Here is a 19,535-nt window from a genome sequence, read left to right as displayed (position 1 = left end):
TTAGCCCAGGGGTGTCAAACTGGTTTCATACAGTGGGCCAACAGCATTCATGGTGCCTACTTAGGGCCAGAAATGACATCATTAAGCAGGAAGTGATGTCATTAAGCAGACGATGGTCAGAAATAAGCACTTTGGTTTCACATAGAAACTCAGCTGCAAATGAAAAGAGAAAAGGAGCAAATCTTGACATTTTCAATATACTAGAGAGCCCAATTATTGCTTTGGGAGAGCCCAATTATCATGCGGGCTGCCCTTTCAGCAGAGCCTCTTAGGCAGCAGAATCGCTTCGTACCTTAGCAGCTGAGAAATGCTCTGTGAAGTGACACCTTGGCAGAAGCAGCGCTGCTGAAAGGGCACCTCTGGGAGAGCCCAGTTATAACACAGGCCAGATAAAGAACTTCTGGGGGCCAGATGCCAAACATGATACTCCTGGCTTAGCCAAGGAGCAGAACCTAAGACAGGGCTTTGTGAGCATATCACTGGCATAACCATGGCTCCTGATTATGTGTGCCAGCCCTACATGCACATAGTAACTATCTTCTGCTTGTGGGCCTTCCAGAGTCATCCAACTGGCCACTGCGGGAAACAGAATGCTGGACTAGAGGGTCATTTGGTTTGTTTTAACAGGGCTCATTTTACCATCTGTTCCATGCATATAGGACCTATAGGACTTGTTCTTATATAGTCTGTCTGATAAACAATGGTTGGGGGCTGGGAATGATCGCCATCCACTATGTGGGGGTAGCTGGTGTGATCTGGCCTTCCCCAGGCATTAACTGAACACATGGATGGGAATTCAAGAAGAGCACTTGCGAACACTGCAGACTGTAGACAGATCGCACATGTGAAGAACAAAATGCATGAATGGGTCTAATTCCCAAGAACAAATTTCACTGGCACTTAAGCTTAATGGAACAATGGAATTATGACTGTGAACTACAGTTAACAATATCAGAGGTTCTGAACACTGAGGAAAGGGAAGTGTAAAACATGCAATCTGATAAAATTAAGTGAGAATTGACAAAAGGACAAACAAAAAATAAACTCTGAAGAAAAAAGGATGGATTTTTATGGCACTGGTTAAACTATAAGGAGATTATTAAAAGTATTTCAGTAACAGAGAAGTTCTCAAAGAAATGCCTTATGATTAGAACATTTTGCCATTGTCCCATACGTACGTAAAGAATTGGCAAGCACAGAGTCTCCCTCTGATAAGAACATAATGTTATGTGTAAAACTTGAGTTTGTCTGAGGAGGACCAGAGGGAAAACTGCTGCAGGAGAGGAGGCTGCAGTACCAGCAGAGGGAAGGTAGAGGCTGCTGTGTGCAGAGGCCTATAAAAGGGGCTGCACAAGCAGAGAGGGGATAGACCACCAGGGAAGAGCTCCTGTGAGGAGCCTTGGAGAGCGAGCTCTACAGAGGAAGGGGACCACCAGGGAAGCTGATGAGAGAAGGAGCTGCAGGAAGGAGCGAGCTGGGGAAGAGACCAAGCTGCAGAGCGGAGCTACAGAAGAGCTGAGGAGAGAGCTGTAGGCAAGGAGCCCTGGAAGAGCCTCTGAGAACCAGGGAGCAACCACCCAGCCTTTTGCCTCAAGTCCTGCTGCCTCCTGCCTGCCTACTGCCTGCCTCAGGTCCTCACTCAATTGGGGAATTTGGAACAAAGGTGTTTTTTTTTTTTTTTTGGTTCAGGTTCCATTCCTCACAATAAAAGCCTTGAACTTACGTTGGTTTCAGTGGTCTCTGTCAATCCTGCATAATGATAAGAACAGCCCCACTGGATCAGGCCACAGGCCCATCTAGTCCAGCTTCCTGTATCTCACAGCGGCCCACCAAATGCCCCAAGGAGCACACCAGATAACAAGAAGACCTGCAAGGCTTCCTGGGAATTGTAGTTAAGAACATAAGAACGGCCTCACTGGATTAGGCCATAGGCCCATCTAGTCCAGCTTCCTGTATCTCACAGCGCCCACCAAATGCCCCAGGGAGCACACCAGATAACAAGAGACCTGCATCCTGGTGCCCTCCCTTGCATCTGGCATTCTGACATAGCCCATTTCTAAAATCAGGAGGTTGCACATACGCATCATGGCTTGTAACCCATAATAGATTTTTCCTCCAGACACTTGTCCAATCCGCTTTTAAAGGCATCCAGGCCAGATGCCGTCACCACATCCTGATAGAACAAGCTAAGTGAAATGATACTGCTTTTATTTACATGGGCCTTATCACAGATATTGGAGAATAAGCTGCTCTATGAACAGAAGAAGACGTAAGCCAAGCCAATGGTCTCCATCATCACTTCCCTCTGCAGTGACCATGTCAGATGGTCTGAGATCCTCCCTTTCATTACAAGTCATAAGACCCAAATATGCCTATTTTATTCTTAAAAAGCAATTGGGAAGTAGCAAACTCCAGAATTGCAGCATTATTAGGGCCAGCTCCAGGTTACAGAGGGCTCAGAACAAACTGCCTGCCATGGCCCTTTCCTAACTGGGTGGGCACATGACTCCCCAGCAATTTCTATGAAGACCATGGTCACAGAAGTGGTCTTAGGGATCTACAGTGGACCTTCTGAAAACTCTGGGTCACTGTGTCATAGTTAGAGCAACTGGTACCCAGGGCACCCCCTGGAAATGCCTGACCCAGAAGTAATTGCAGTGACATTATGATGTCACTGTCAATTATTTTTGGGTTTATAGCATGCCCAGAGCCGCTCCAAGCCACTATGAGTGGCAGATAGCTTTTTTTGCTTTTATATTCACCAGGGAAAAAAGCAAAAAAAGTGCTTGGCTGCTCAGAGTGGCTTGCAACCCCTCTGAGTGCATGAGAGGGGATTCAGGAGAAGGTACTGCAGTGGCGAAGAGGCAAGCACCAAGGGCAAGGGGGCAGGATGAGCAGGCTGGCTCTGGCTCTGGCTCTGCCGTTGGGACTGTGGGTTGGCAACCCTTCAAGGTGCTGTACGTAGGGCAAAGTACCCTCTGCCCCTCTTAGCTATGCCACTGCTGGACCTTCAGCGTTTGTACAATTATGTCAGCTCCTCATTAACTGGCCGTGATGATGATCATGATTACCTTTAGTTTATTTATTCATTTCCTTTTAGCTGTGTATTGGATCTGGGAAGAGAAACCCAGTAAGAGCAAAGCAAGAGGCCTTCCTTTCAGGATACAGAGACGGGCAGCCCAATCCTACCCTTCCTGGCACCCGGTGGAACAGCGGCACCAAAATGCCGATTACTGTATCCAGTGGATACTGGGAAGAAGCCGGGGGTCTTCTTGGGGGAAGAGGCTTTGCAACCCAACATGGAGGATTGGATTTGGTGGTGGAGGCTTCAGCTGGTCCTACCCCTTTCCCAGGACAGTTCCTCCCCCCTCCCTGCCCCCCATTCCAGAATGCCTCCTCCCACTCCAAAAAGCCATGCCACTGCCCAGCACTCTTACCTCGCTCCGTGTGGCCATGGAATGAGTTCCTTCTGGTGCTGGGTTCAGCAGCAACTGGCACTGGCCCAGTGCCAGAGCTCCCTGCTCCGAGGGTCCCATAATTGTGCTTTACAGCACATTTATGACACCTAGCGCTGGCACTGCAGCTTAGTGCCATTGCTCGGGTCCCATAGGACTGGACTTTATCAACCACAAAAAATGCAAGAGCATAGCTTTGATAAACCATTTATTCTGTTTTTAGTTTGCCCTCATTTAGTCCCTCAGGTTATCCTAATATTTAATCTCCATTCAATGAGCCTTGGCAGGGCTATATGCAACCCAATTCCTGTCTCCATCACCTCCCCAAAACCACACCTTCAGCAGAATGTCAGAAAAGGGATCTATGCATACAGATCTGACTGTGTCTATTTTACCATACTATAAGAAACCCAACCAATGCCGGGTTCCTAGTTGCATGCCTACAGTATATGCATACAAATGGACATGGATGCCCCCATCTGATAACTCACATAATACATTAACATCACCGGGCAGGGTTGGGAAGTACGAGGGTTGGGAAGGTCGTATATAGACCTGCTCCCCCTGACCCAAGTGTCACGTACACGCATGGAGGAGCATGTCTGAATAGGAATTTAGAACGGAAGCAGCACCTTTGGGAATGGATGGATACCAGGGAAAACTTTTGTAAGCCATCCTGAGCAAATAGGATGATAGGGTGGAGTGTAAATATAAAAGCAACGTGCAAGCGCAGTATAAGATTCACAACTTGATCCACAAGGCTGTTCTACCAGCGTGAAGAGCTCACTGGATTGGGCTGATACTTTTGGGTGGATACACACTTAAGAAAAATCCCTGTCTCTTCCACAGAATGGCTGCAAGAAGGCACAAGCAGACAGGGATCTAAGAGAAAATCTACCTTTGATTTAAGGAGCTGCGAGGCCCCTTAGATCAGGGCTGCGCATAGAACTTGGCATCACAGTTATCACTTCTCCCACCATTGACAATTCCTAATGCCCACTGCAATCATCAAGATGGAGAACTGCAGTGGTAAAAACCACAGACAAGGTGTCAGAGACAGTGGGCAGTTAGCAGGCAAGGTGCTTTCCTTCTCTAAACCACCAGCACCAGAATGTTAATCAAGACACCACTGCTAACATGAACAAAGCACAGGAATGATGTTTGGAAACATTCTGTTACATCACAGCAGGTCATCCAACGGGGCAGGGGATGCCACAGATAACAGCCAATGTTCTCTGTCTATGTAATAGGATCTTGGAAAAAAGTATTAAGCCCAAATTCTAACCAACTTTCCAGCACTGACGTAGCTCTGCCAATGGGGCATGTGCCACATCCCGCAGTTGGGTGGCAGTCATGGAGGCCTCCTCAAGGTAAGGGAGTGTTTGTTTCTTTACCTCGGAGATGCATTGCCCTTACCTCAGTGCTGGAAGTTGGTTAGCATTGAGCCCATATTCTCTATGCAAAGCCCTAGCTGGTTGGCAGTGGACTGCATTTTTGAGACACGTCAGCAAGATGCTACGGAGCCAAAAAAGAAAAGCGTTCAAACATGACTTCATTCAGTAAAGACAGAAATGAGAAATGGCTGGCATTTTCACATTTAGAGCCTGGCAGCAATAGCACCATCAAGCATTGCCTTTCCCAGAAAGAAGACTCCACAAAAAGGATGCTAGTTTAAGCATTTTATATTATTTCAGAAATGTGGCATTAAGTTATCTCATGTCTTGGGGAAACACTGCCAGGTGATACTAATGGCTTCAGATAGTGGAGGGATGAAAAGGGCTGCACAAGACAATGTTTGGTTCATTATCTTACTGCGTGTATTATGAGCAGAGAAGCTCAATAGGAAAGGCCTCAGTGGTATTTAAACAATAAAAAAGGAAGAAAGAGACACCTGGAACAAGCCACATTTCAAACATCAACAGCAAAATGCATCTGCTTGGTAGTGCAAGTGGCGCTGCCGGAGATTATGAGGCCAAATTTGTTTCTGATGGTCTTCCAGAATGAAGCTGGCTTATGAGTTGCAAAAAAGAAAAAGAAACCCACATTCTGAAACTTACATAGTGGGCAGAACCAAGTACCAAATAGGAGACTTCCAATCTCGTGCTTGCAGAGAGGGGATTTATGTAGGTGGGGGCACAGATGGGGGATTAACTACCCCTGTGACTGACACTTTCCCCCTGTGAAGTGGTGTAGCTACAGGAGAGGTGGCGCAGTAAATACTACAGGCGACACAATGCGCTGCATTGGCCCCTCCTGCCTGCCATCAGAGCCACTCCTGTTCATTGCCATCATTGCCCGGAATGGCTCTTACGGTGAGTGGGAGGGGCCACTTACCGCAACACATTGTGGTGCCTGCATTACTTATCACATCACCCCTCCTTTAGCTATGCCACTGAACTTCATATCCTAAACGGTGTTTCCTCACTTGATTTGGGAACATGGTTTCGGAGCCTGACTAGAAAGGGGGAAAGGATTTATTTCTTACATTTGTATTCTGCCCTGACTCTAAGAAGCTAAGGGTGGCATATATGGTTCTCCCACCCATTCAATCCTCACAATAATGTAATGTCAGAAGCAAGGCATTTGGAAAATGTAAGTGACCCCATGCTCTATAGTGGAGAATCTCCACCATCTCCTGGTGAGTCTACTAGGGCCCAGTGGGGAGTTTAGCAGAGTTTGGTGGTTGACACCAATGACAGTCTCCCTCCTTAAAAACAGGCAACACTGAAGAACAGGAGACATCCATCACCAAGTTAGCTGGGCATGGGCACCTTGGAAAAAGAGGGAGGGTTGAGTGGTCCGCTCATCCCCCTGCTCTCCCCATTGAGAATGAGCACTGGAAAAACTAACTAGCTTGCAGCTGGAGAAGCTGTATTCCATTTGTCCTCTTTAAGATGCACTGGGAATGATGCTACAGTTGACATCACATCCTATTCCCCCAGTGCATTCTACAGGAAATTGGTGGTTAAACAAGAGCCAAAAGCATTCCAGCAGTGCCAGCCCTGTCGGTGGCAGAGTAAAATAGTTTTTAAAAAATTAAAACATGAAATCTGCCACTGGCAAGAGGCAAGCATGAAAAGTGAAGCATGAAAGTTAAACACATCTCACCCACCCTCTGAAATTGCATTGTTTCAACCCCCCCCCAACTTCCATTGCACCCTGTCCCAGATTTCACCAAATATGTTTGGTGAAATTTTTCAGATTAGCTCTAAATAGAACCAGCAAAACCAGCAAAGGATTTCATTCAGTGGTTGCCAAACTCATAACCATTATCCTCTGAAAACCGGAGCTTACCATCCATTTCCGTGTCGTGTGTATTCCCAGTACATCTGGGCACAGGGATGCTACGGGCAGTCACATCTGTTGCCCGGCATCCCAGAAAGCTATTGACAGGACACCTGGGCAGATGTGACAGCCCAGAGTGTCCCTGCGCCCAGATCTACAGGGAATACATGCAGCACAAAGGTGGATAGGTAAGCTCTGCTCCTGGAATTAAGGGCTTTCCTGAATCCTGGATCTGGCCACTGGGCCAGGATTTGGAAAGCCCTGCTGTAAATTAGTACCATTAAGACCAGTAAACAGAGAAGACTGGATCCTTACACACCTGCAAGCAGTGGTGATGCTAGGGGGTGCGGGTCGCCCCGGGTGACGCGCCGGGGGGGCACGCGTGGGGGGGGTGACGCAGGGGTGGGGTATGACGCGCCAAAATCACGGCTTTAGGAGCTACCCCATCATGCCATACACTGTTGGATGTGGAATTCCCAACGGAATGCAGTGCAAGAAACAGAATTGAAATAGCTCCTTTCCTTCAAAGGTTATGGCCAAAAAACCAGAAAGAAAAAATGAATGGATCCCTATGGAAAGTGAAAGTGAGTAGTATCGCGCGTTTACTCGCAAGTAGGGGTACTTGCCATAGTCCTTCGGAAAGGGCAGGCTGAGAGGAATCCAAGGACACCTGATCCAATGGTCCTGATCCAATGAATGCAGCCAAAAAAAACAAACACCCGAGAAGGAGGTCCCCCCTCCCAGCTGCGAGTCTATTCAGCCCTATGGAAAGCAAAGTAGCCTCACGGTCACGTTTACTCGTGGGTAGGCAGACGTGCCTTGGTTGGTGGTCAGGCCAGGCAAAGGGGAATGTGAGGACACCAGAATGTTCCCAATCCGATGGAATTGAAGCTCAACATCTGTTCCAAAAGGCAGCCTCTCTCCCCCACTAAAAAGGAGAAAAAAGAGGCTTGAGCTGGTAAGGGGCATGTTTTCTATTTTGCACTTGCAAAGCCAGGTGGGTCTTTATCTTGATGTGCCTGAAATAGAAGAACTTGAAACTGGGCACTGGGGAAGGCTGGAAATCTCACTGGTTTTTTTTTTTTGGGGGGGGGGGAGGGGGGTTATTGCAGGCCACACTTGACCACAATAGGACTTACTTCAGAGTAGATTCACTTGGTGGAACAGGACTGGCTTCCCTTATGTAATTATTTCTTTTATTTTAATTTAATTATTTATAATTATTTATTTTAAATTGCTTGATGATGTCACTTCTGGCCATGACATCACTTCCAATGGGTCCTGGACAGATTGTCATTCTAAAAAGTGGGTCCCAGTACTAAAAGTTTGAGAACTGCTGCAATAAGGTGTTAGTAAGTTGACATGGGTGCGTGTGTGTGAGTGTGTGTGTGTGTGTGTGTGTGTGTGTGTGTGTGTGTGTGTGAGAGAGAGAGAGAGAGAGAGAGAGAGAGAGAAAGAGAGAGACTCCACAAGTTTTCAAAATCACTAAAGTCAGAATTTGGAGGAATAAGACCATCATGTTATATATCAATCAATGCGTAATTTCATGCAGAATGCAATGAAACAAACCACATTGAAATATCTGTGTTCTAACAAAAGGTACAGCCAAAAAACCAGTGGGGGTGGGACGATGGTACATCACCATGCCCACCACCTGGAACGTTGCCCCGCCCACTGCATGGGGTGACGCGCAGGCCTCCCGCACCGGGTGACGCAAATCCTAGTGACGCCACTGCCTGCAAGATACCATTCACTGGAATAAAAACACTTGCAGAAATAAGGACATACAGAACTTGAGACTCCGGGGTCACCACAGCAAAGGTCCTGCTGTATCCTACCAATTGTGAGATTAGTGATACTAGAGTAGATTCCCTGATCGTGGAGGTTGAGACACAGGAGGGTGATAGCTCAGGGAATATCATATTTTCCTATCAGGATAGAAGTTATGGAGGGCTTTATGGTTTAATTTCTCCCACATTAAAGGACTGGAATGAAAATCAGGAAAACACGTATCAAGGTGTTATGGAGACTTAAATGAGAGGGTGGGAAATATTAACCAGCAAAATAACATTATCAGAACATGACATGAACTCTCAGTGTGACAGTCAGGGAACATAATAGACCAAGGCATATTACCAGACTATCCTAGGTCATGACAGCATATTAAGAGATGCCAAGAAATATAAAATCAACAGGCTGGGAAAGATACAGAAAAGCAAATACTGTGTAGCATCACGTTAAATAATGGATTTGGTGCTGTAATACTAGAAATGCTAACTTTTCCAATCTGGTTTATAAGGTCAGATGCTGTTCTTTTTCTTCTGCAGTAAAAGGAATTGCTCTCGGTTTTATGCCCAGTTTTAATAAGAATATAATTCAGCCACACAGAGAGATATAAATGCTTCTCTAGTACACTTGATTTTTGAGTGCCAGACAGATTTTATAGATCTCCATTACTAGTTCGCGTTTAAATTTTTTTTTTTTTTCACAAATAGCATTACAGCTGAAGCTTGCATAGTTAAAGGGAGAAGTATATTCACTGATTACAGGTCATGCCTCGTTATCCACTGGAGTTCCACTCCGGAACCTTCAGTGAATTAAAAAAAAAAAATTCGTAGATACTAAATCTGTGGAAAAATAGCTTTAAAGACCCACTTCCAAGTTACTTGCTCCTCCATGCCCCAAACTGCATTGGTATTGACTGCATTCAGCCACTAGATGGGGTCAATAATGGAATGAAATTTTGGCTGAGTGCAGTATAGCATCTATACTGACGCATTCTGGGTTGACTATGGAAGTAAATCTTTAAAGCTATCTTTAATCCCGAGAAACCTCGGGCAGCAGGTTTAACAGCGCAAAGGTGGAAATTAGATTTTGGTGATCTTTTTCCTTGTCATAAGGCATTTAAGGAGGACCCCAGTATCAGTGGTGAGTCACATCAGTGCATGCTAAATCAGTGGATAATGAGGCATCACCTGTATACCCAACATTATTCTTGTTATTAATAAAAATATTTATATACTACCTTATACTGCAATTTTATATGAAATAAAACTATGATTTACTTTTTCCTCCTTTACTTTGGGCTACAAGTTCTTGCAGCCCAATCCTAGGTGCATTTACTCCGAAGTTAAGTCGCATAGTCTACCATCTGGCGCCTGAGCAGTGCGAGCCCACACTGAGAATTGAGAATTGGCAGCAGAAGAAAACAAGGAAGGAATATGTGATTATTTTAGTAACACATGTTTAGTTGCAGTAGTATGGGAACGAGAGGATAGTCTTAAAGCCCAATCCTATCCAATTTTCCAGTGCTGGTGCAGCTGTGCCAATGGGGTGTGCACTGCATCCTATGGTGGGGAGGCACTAACAGAAGCCTCCTCAAGGTATGGGAACATCTTGAGGCTGCATTGCTGTTGCACCAGTGCTAGAAAGTTGGATAGGATTGGGCTCTTAAGGTCTTCACAGAAGAGGTAGATTCTGAAGACATAAGAGAGAGGACATCAAAGAAACATCTTTGGCGGTAGGTGCGAGCAGTGTGTGATAAGAGAGGAGTCCTTTGCAGGAGAAGGAGGCCTTCAGAGTGGTTGTGTTAGAGCAGCAAAGTTCCAGGGTCCAGGCTAAGACTATAACAGAGAAACATCTGAGAATTTTTATGGGAAGCCAAGTGGGTGCCTAAGAGATGTGAAATGTGCCTAAGAGATGTGGCAGCATATGCTGGATAAATAAATATGCTGGATATACAGTATGGTGGGAGCACTAGAGTAAAATAACAGAAGACTAGGGAAGAGATCAAGTTGTGAACTAGTAGCAAAGCAGTGTTGTATTTTTGCAATTTAGAGAACAAAGTGTCACAAGCCATTGATGGAGGAAGTAGGAGGAAGGAAGGAGAGGGCAGATTAAGTCCAAATCCCAAGCCAAGTCAACAGGGTGAATTGTAAGGAGAGGTGGGGTTTGGACAAATGATAAGAACAATGTTACCCCTTTTCATATGGTGTTTCTCTTTTATTTAGCAGGGGGAGAGTGACAAACTCTGTTCACACCTGTTCAGTTTCTTTTCTTTCCCCAAGTAGCTGTTGGTATTTCGTTTGCATTTTTGTTCGATTGTGACCCTTTTGGGGACAGGAAATGATTTATTTAGCTATATAAACTACAATGTTAATTTTTTTTAAAGCAGTGCAATAATGACGACGACGGAGTAATAGTTCTGCCTTGAGTTTGATAGGCCGGTGAAGCATCCATGTGAAAATATGAGACAAGCATTTGCAGTAAGAGAGCAGAGGAGAGAGGGGTGGGGCAGAGAGCTAGAATTGAGCATCATCAACATAGCGGGAAAGCCATGTGGTGCATTAGAGTACCAAGAATAGCATGCAGAGAGAAAGAATAGCAGCAGGCCAAAAACAGGTCCCTGAGGGACCCCAACTGAGAGGAGGGAAGTGGAGGAAGAGCTGTCCCCACGGAAATATTGAAAGATCAGACAAGTAGGAAGGGAGACCCCCCCCCCGGATAGAATCAAAGAGATCTGGGAATCAAGCAAGGCAGAGTGTTTGACTTGCAGATGAACTTCAAGAGAATCACAGAGCAGTGCTCCACGTTGGTTAACAAGCCATGTTTTACAATTACTTAGCCAACTGGAAACGTCACAGTGCCTTCTTCGCTCACTTTTCAAAGACCAACAGGAAAAGAATCCATTCACCTGGCTGCATTCTTCCTGGCACAGAAAATTCTGCCACTGAGCAGATGTTACAGGACTCTTGTGCTTTTGTCTCCTGCTGAAATCAAGCAGGAGGAGTTCCTGGTGGATCCATTCAGCATTTTTCTGGCATCCCAGCACTGGGCTTCTCAAATTGGTACAAGTGTTATCCCCTTACACTGGGTGTCTAAGTTATCTGAGTAGTAGACACAACATCAGTCCATCTGTGTTATTGAATTTCCTTCCAGCCCATTAATAAAAGAACTCTGCTTATTACGGGGCCAGGATGGACAAGGAGGCAGGGCCAAAGCCGTTCTGGAGGGGCTCCAGGTGTTCTGTATCTGCGTTCATTATTTGCTGTAGTAAAACAAGAGTCGACAGCTTCCCCCTTCGCTGTTTGCAGTCATAATGTGGTTCTGAATAATGAATTATTTTGGCCAAGTGTTATCTGGAATCTGAGCAGAAAAGTAGACACAAGAGATGAATGAAAAAAAACCATGTGTGTCTGCCAGCCATCTAATGGAGATAATTCTGAGTTTATGAACTAGTCACTGAATATATTTGTATAATAGATTCATGTTATTGTGGAAACTATCAGATGGCCATCTGAATTCTTACTTTTGCTTGTGGCCTTGAATTTGAGTTTGGCTAAACCACTGCATTTACTTTTATAAATATATATGCTAAGAAGAACATACAAAGAACAACAAAGAAGCATTAGATGCCTTAAATATTGAACTATTCGGGACATTGAAGAGAATGTGTCAAAGCTCCTAAAATACCAGTGCACATACCAAGCCAACTTACAGTTCCCTCTACTTCCACTGCTCTTACATCAAACGTTGCTTTCCCTACCTGTTTTTCCCCACTTGTGCCATTTCCCCCCATTTGTGTACATGCAGATTAAAAACGGCTGCCGTATTTTTTTTTAAAAAGGTGCCAATCTTTTTTGCCAATTACAGTCCAACCTGAAACTACATCTATATTTGATTTGATTTCTAAAAATTTGCAATCTGATTTTATATCCCAAAATGACTCTCAAGAAGAAAACAAAAAAGAAAATATTTCAACAACACCACAACAAGAACAAATAGGGATCTCAAATAGCGGAAAAGAAAAAAGGACCAACATCAGCACCTAAACCAGCAAATCTCATCAAAATCACGGACGTTCAGAGCACTAACTTCTTAAGGCAGATTGAATAAAGACAGTCTTCTATCAGGCATCGAAAAGCCATTCAGGAACAGGCAAGATAAGCCTCCCAAAGGACAGAGTCCTGCAACGCCCTGGAACAAAGAAGGCAAGTTGCTGACAGCCCTAGGGCAAAACTTTCAGTTCACCCCCCATGGTATCCCTCACCCACCCCCTGACAGTCCTTTCAGTGCTATCATTGCCCACAGTGCTAAGTCTCTAGGAATCGGCTTGGCCAAGTGACCCACTGTCACAACAGTGTGCCAGTTAGTAGGCCAGAGCCAGCACAACGAACCAGCACACGCCATTGCAGGAATGTTCTGTGCTGTGCAGCACAGGGGCGGGGGAAGGGGAGCGTAGAGAGAGGTGGAACAGGGCAAGGGGTGGGCAGCAACTGGGATGGGGTGGGCAGACTGGACATGAGAAGGGGGATAAATTGGCAGTGCCAGTATGCACTGGATCCGAGCCCCCTTCCCTGGCCTGATCTGCCAACACAAATTAACTTGGACTTGTGCCGGTGACATAACTGGCAGGGGTCCAAGATGACCCCTGGGTACCCTCCGGGGAGAAAGGCGAATTACGGACGGACGGACAGACGGACGGACGGATGGATGGATGGCCCATTGTGCAGGCTGGGGCTAACCGCCAGGGCAAGGTGCCAAATGTCCCCCTATCTCAAGGAGATTTTCTGCCTGTTAAACTTCCCCATGGGATATAGCTTACCCGTTCCGGCACCACTGCATCAGTGAGGGGAGCTACGATAGGACTGGGTTGCTCATGTGCCCTTTCTGACCACTGTATGCACTCACATAAAGCTCCAATAGAGGCATGTATAAGAATCCCCCAAAACAGATTGTTTACTTTGGCCAACTTCTCTATATTTTTGGTGTCAGGCTAATAATAATGAGCTATTTCTTTTAAGAAATGAAACTGAAAGAAGTGTTGCATATGAAGGCCAAAGCCGTCTCTCTGAACAAACCTCAATCAACCCTGCAGCAACTGTGTTTACAAACAGATGAATGAGGGCAGGCTGTTTTTTGTAGAAATACAATGCAAAGTTTTTGTCATGCCTGGTCCTAATGACAAGTTTGAAAAAAAGGAGCTGTAATGATCGTGAAGTTTTAATTATCTGCTTTCCAGCTCCAGATTTAATAATTAAACTGATGATGTGACTGGATATTCTTGGTAACTGTAACAACCTGACTCCTTTGTCCCACTGAGAGGGTGAATGGCTCGACTACTGGGAAACACCAAGAACCAAAATGGTAGCAGGTCTCCATAAGAAGGCATTCCCAACCACTCCAACAGAGGCTGACTGTTTTGTGTGCACACAGCCATGCAGTTTGGCCTTTCCACTTAAGTTAACTGGGACTCCCTTGCAGGGACTGAGCCAGAAGGTTTTTGGAACAGGACACTGACCTTTAATGATATTTTTTTCCCTTTCTAACTTCTGTAATTCAATTAAAAATAGAATAATTTTGGTAGTAGAAGCTGTACTAAGCCAAAATGCCCCTGTCACTGTCCAAGACACAGACTGAGAACAACCCTGGCAATTTCTGGAAGCCAATGAAGAGGGATGTTTACTTAGGGCACAATCCTAACCCCTTATGTCAGTGCTTTCCCGCACTGACATAAGGGCAATGCAGCTCTGAGGTAAGGGAACAAGCATTCCCTTACTTTGAGGAGGCCTCCGTGAGTGACACCCAACTGCAGGATGCAGCACACGTCCCACTGGCACTGCTATACCAGTGCTGGAAAGCGCTGACATAAGGGGTTAGGATTGCGCCTGTAGCATGTTAACAATCACATTCCCCATTGCTTCTGGGTTAACATTTTTTAAATGTTTATACAGAGATACAAATATGTACACATCTCTGTATACCCACAGGACACAACAGGAAAAAAGAAGCTCTGCCTTCTCTCTGATTTGGCTTCACACTGACCTCTGAAGCCAAATCAGAGCAAAAGCAAATGGTACCTGCTATCACTCTGGTATCTTGTTAGTTAAAAAAAGAAAGAAAGAAAGAAAGAAAGAAAGAAAGAAAGAAATTTTAAAACATCGCACCCAGCAGCAGCAGGGAACATGAATGGCACCAACACCAGAATTATGCACAGGAGATTATTAACAGGAAAGGTGAGCCTTTCATGAAACTTTTTTGGGTGTTCCCTTCAAAAAGTTCTCCTTTCAAGCCAAAAGGGTTCATTAACAAATTGGTTAATTCTGTGTCAAAACAATCAGAAAGGCTGGTAAACCATTCCAAAGAAACTTTCCAAGAACTTGGAAACTTCTTGGAAACTTTCCAAGAAGTTCAACATCCAATAACCTTGTCAACTGTGCACCCCAAATTTTCAGCTTTCTGATGTCCCTGTTGCTTGTGGTTTGATTTTTAAAGTCTGGAAAAGTCTTGCTGTACTTTCAAAAGAGATGGAACTCTGCATCTTTATTTATGGCTATGTAAAATCAATGCCTAGTAATAGACGGCGAAAGTCACTCAGCTAATTACACATGCTTGATGAACAGCATAACAGCCACTGCTGCACCGCAAGTTAGTCAAGTCATGTAAATACTGCATAGTCAAGTCATAATACTGTTAGTCAAGTCATAATACTGCAGTTATTCTCATTTGAAGGAGATATGGGAGTGCAAGACAGTGTTGTTCAGGAGAACACCCTAATTTCCCCTGGTGCACATCCTTTTTGGTCATCTGCAATACTGAAGTTAATAAATGACATCTTCACGATGCCAAATGTAAAGAAGAAGGCTGAACAAAATTATGTTTTAGGGAAATAAATCCAATTTATTATCGTTCTTGCAAAGTGCGCAGAAGTCTATAAAGTGAGCCACGTTCAATTCAACAGAGGCCTGAGGTTCAGCTTCTAATCCAAACTGTATTTGTGCAGGTCTGTAAGAAGTGGAGTGGGATCTGGTTCACACAGGAAATCTAAAAAGAGCTGCTGTTTTACTGTCATAAAATGGATGCTCATGGCACATATAGAACATCAGAAGCAGCCGTTATGGAAGCAGCCGTTATGGAAGCACCTGAAGCCAGAGTTGGGAAACCAGTGGTGGGGGCAGGGAGTGGGCAGAATGTGGACAGGGAGGAAGAGGAATGGGGGGAACATCCAGGAGGGGAAGGGGGCATATATAGGTGGCAACAACTTCAGCTGAAATCCTCATTCCCCTTTACTTATCTTGGACCTGCACCAGAAAAGTAGCCGGGCCCACCCTCCCCCCACCCAATAACACCCCCTCCTGCCCCCTCCCCACGCCCCCCACACCTACCTTTGCCACTCGTGTCAGCTCCCGCTCACGGAGGCGCAAATGTGCTTGACAGCATGTTTGCGACCCTCCAGGGCCACCTATGCCAGCATAACTGCCGGTTAGGATTGCGCCCTAAATCTGATAAGCAAACTTGCATACATTTCAATCCTCCTCATCTCTGCCTAACCCTTATTTTCTCATGGATGGTTTCAAATTTCCAAGTTCTTGAATTGCTACATTTTTGTATCTTTCTCATAGACAGACATGTGAGAAGGAGAAGGGCTTCAAGTGGAGAAACATTCAGATTTCAACTACACAAGCTTCTGTCAAGATTCTGAAGTGATCAAATCTTCAATTGTCACATGCTTTTTCTGAACACGTGGACTGATCTCCAGTAGTCCCCTTTTCAAATGGGCTGTGACTTTGTAAGTGGATTCTTTGGAGCCACATTTAAAGTTACAGTACCTTATGAACAGTATCGGTTTATTATTGTAAAGTATGCAAATAAAAATGCATATTGCTAGGTTAGCACTCTGCAAGCATTGTCAAAAGCATTTTTTGCAAGTTCTCCAGTCTGGCTATGAAAGATGAAAACACAGAAAAGGTGTGGGGGAGGGATGGAATCACCAAAAATGGCTGTCTTCAGATTTCATTGTCAAAAACATATAGGCACTTAGCTACAAAACTTTTCAAAAACTGCTGGATTGATAGAGAGAACTATAAGAAGTTAAGCCCATTAAAAATAAATTAAATTTTTGATATAATTGTGTAGAAAAATTAATGCACATTCTCAGTTCATTAATTAAGTTGGGGGTTTTTGGATCAGAAACACACACCAGTGGAATGATTTTATTCACTTCTATCAGGAAAACCTATCTGACCAAATTATCTCAGCAATTTCTAGATCAAGAGAGAAATCAATTCTCCATCTGCTGCCACCCATGGAAAAGTCATCCACCTGCATATTTGGGACCAAATTTCAGACTTAGATTTCATGTGTGGGTACCAGCATTTGTTTTATAGAATTTGTGGGCTGCTTGTCTTCGTTGCCCAGGTATATCAAGAACAAGAGTCCCTGGCAATTATGTTGGGATTGGCATTCGCCAACCAATTGGACTTCATAGCTCACCTGTAATCACCTGCCTGTATTTTTGCTATGACCCACATCTATGCACTTCCAATGCTCAAACCATTTTCCAGTCTGCTGGTTCTATTCTTTCCTTCTTCGTATTGTCCAGCCAACCCACCCACCCTTCTGGTGTTTTAGTAAACTATTTTCAAATCTGACCACTTAGTCTGGTGGTTGAACTCAGTCAGCACTTTACTGTAGTGCTCCTGGACCACTGGCTACATGCTACGGCGGAGGCTTTTGAGAATTCCCCAATGCAACTGGGAAGGGAGGCTTTTGAGAATGGTTTCTCTCTGCCCAGCTTTGTCCTCCTGGTGTTAGCAGAGTATACTCTTTTCAGTCCTGGGTGGTAGAACCAATCAGGGTAGGCACTGGCTCCAGGATCCCATCTAACCCTTCCACCATCACCAGATCTCTATCAATAATCTGTTTGGGTAAGTTATTCAGCTGATGTTTCCATTGTTCAGGTACATAACTGCAGCAAAGAGGGCTGGCATAAAAGGCCTTATGAATTACTATATATGGTGCTATATAATTAGTATATAATAATAAAAAGAAATCAACTGAACTCCCTAGAATTCCAGTGTTCTTTTTCTGCCAGTAGAAAATAACAATTTTTCAACCATTCCACCAGCTAAAATGGCAAAAAAAAAAAAAAAAAAAAAAAAGCATGCAAGTGATACTGATTGTGGCCTACTACAACATTTTCAGTGGGTTTTCTTTCCCCTGGAATCCCAGAGGTCAACCGCATTTCGTACTGACTTCAAACACTACAACTCACCGGACACTATGACACATCACTAGGTCCCTGTAAGAAAAATACCAGCCATAGTTCAGCATGGCATCTCTAAACTATCCAGCCCCTGTGCAAACAAACACTCAAATCTGCCAGTACAAGACAATAAGGGAGAAAGATTCCGCCTGCCGACTCCGGGGAGAAAAATGATTATCCTTTCATTCCCTTGTTTTTAAACTGCCCCGTTTAGCCGGTTATCAAGTTCATTAATCACAAGCTATTGCTTCCTTCTGCACTTCAATCATTAACAAAAGCAGACTAATTTTCTTTTAAAATGTTCTTCCTCTGTATGGTTTTAAATAGTTGAGATTTTTTCTTTTTCTTTTTCCAAATCAGGTTTCATTTTGTGTCCGCTTTATACATACCTCCTTTTCTACATATTTTCTTGCCGGGTTTTCTGGCACATTCCTTGGATATTCTTTTGACTGAAAAATGAATAGAAGACTAGAAAATAACATGGAGCTCCGTGACAAGACAGTAGGAGCATGCAATACCACTAGCTAACTTCAAGATGGCCTGCTTAATTTACTTATGTACAGTTTTGGTTAGGTGCAGAAGAGTCCCAACTCCGTTTGCCTACCCATGCAATGGAACAAGATGTTTGATGCATCTTTCCCAGAAGTCAATGGGTGGGAATGAGAATTAGGTACCGACTTTGACCTAAAAAAATACACGTGCTGAAGGACAAAGAAAATGAATAGAGACAAGAGAAGGGGAGGGCCTGTAGAGGCTAAGAACTGATGCATACATAGAAAAGCCACATGCATACATGTAAATTTAAAAAAAAAATGCTGGCATGCAAACAAGAAAGCCGTGCTGGCTACCAGTACACATGATTTAAGAGTAAAAAATTTCAAATAGGGAAAGAAAAAATAAAAAGTTCACCCTACTTCTCCTGTAAGTAACTCACCATCTTCAGTTGGGACATATATATTCAAATAGAGGCAGTCTTCATTCTGATCTTGTACATAGGTCGAAACTATATCCAAGTTATTAGTAAACCAGACAGGAAGCATGACTTCCGGTAGCCTGCCCTCTATAATGTTCTGAGGACAGACCGGAGCAAACTGTGTTGCGTTCTTAATATCTGGCCAGGGAGACGGCGGTTCGGGCGGTTGAAATCGGCGCTCCCCGACAGGTGCAGCAGCGTAAGGAACCCCGAGGAACTGAACGACAGGACCCAAAATTTCATTGTTCAATTCCTTCTTCATCCCTCTGACCTTCCCAAAGCTGGTGGTCACCACTGGGTCGGTATCATCCAATTTTTGCGACGATACCGCGGCAGCATGAAGCAAGAATCCCAGGACGCAAAGGGTGAATGTGGCATCCAAGCGCATGTGCAAAAGGCGGACCAGCATTGCTCTCCACACGCAGTTCAGCCACATGGATCTTGGAAAAGCCATGGTCCCACATCAGTTGTATAGCTGTGGTTGAAGCGATCTGATTTGTATCCACTTGATGGAGAGGGAGAGGGTGAACCAGAACTCTTTGCGGGGAACCAGGGGGATGAAATGGAGCGTGCCTCCAATATGTAAGCCGGTCAGCAAACCCTCCAAAAGCTCTTCCCGCAACAAAAATCTTCCGTCGATTTCATCCTCGTCGTGGCAGCATCCTCATTCAGTTCTATTTATCAGGCTCATTCTGTTGGCAATTCTCTTTTCCACTGTAGCAATACGAGAGCAGCCATTTACCGCAGAATCCCCGCTAATAAATCAATTCCAGTTAGC

The 19,535-nt window shown here is 44.6% G+C and overlaps 1 protein-coding gene across 6 annotated transcripts in view; it reads right to left on the bottom strand.

The window, feature by feature from the left end:
- NLGN1 (neuroligin 1) overlaps window positions 1–19,211 on the bottom strand; it is a 569,544-nt gene extending 550,333 nt beyond the window's left edge. For 4 of the 6 annotated variants that reach the window (XM_066619275.1, XM_066619277.1, XM_066619278.1 and 1 more), the window contains exon 1: window positions 18,719–19,211. In XM_066619275.1, the coding sequence (XP_066475372.1) occupies window positions 18,719–19,211 (493 nt within the window). Of the gene's footprint in view, window positions 1–18,173; window positions 18,234–18,718 lie in introns of all 6 variants that reach the window. The other 2 variants (XM_066619273.1, XM_066619276.1) reach the window with 1 other exon arrangement.
- Window positions 19,212–19,535: the final 324 nt, after the last annotated feature.

Source organism: Tiliqua scincoides, chromosome 3 (genome assembly GCF_035046505.1).
Source record: "Tiliqua scincoides isolate rTilSci1 chromosome 3, rTilSci1.hap2, whole genome shotgun sequence".
Lineage (NCBI taxonomy): Eukaryota > Metazoa > Chordata > Lepidosauria > Squamata > Scincidae > Tiliqua > Tiliqua scincoides.
Note: the sequence above shows the minus strand (reverse complement) of the source record. Positions and strands in the feature narration are given on the sequence as shown.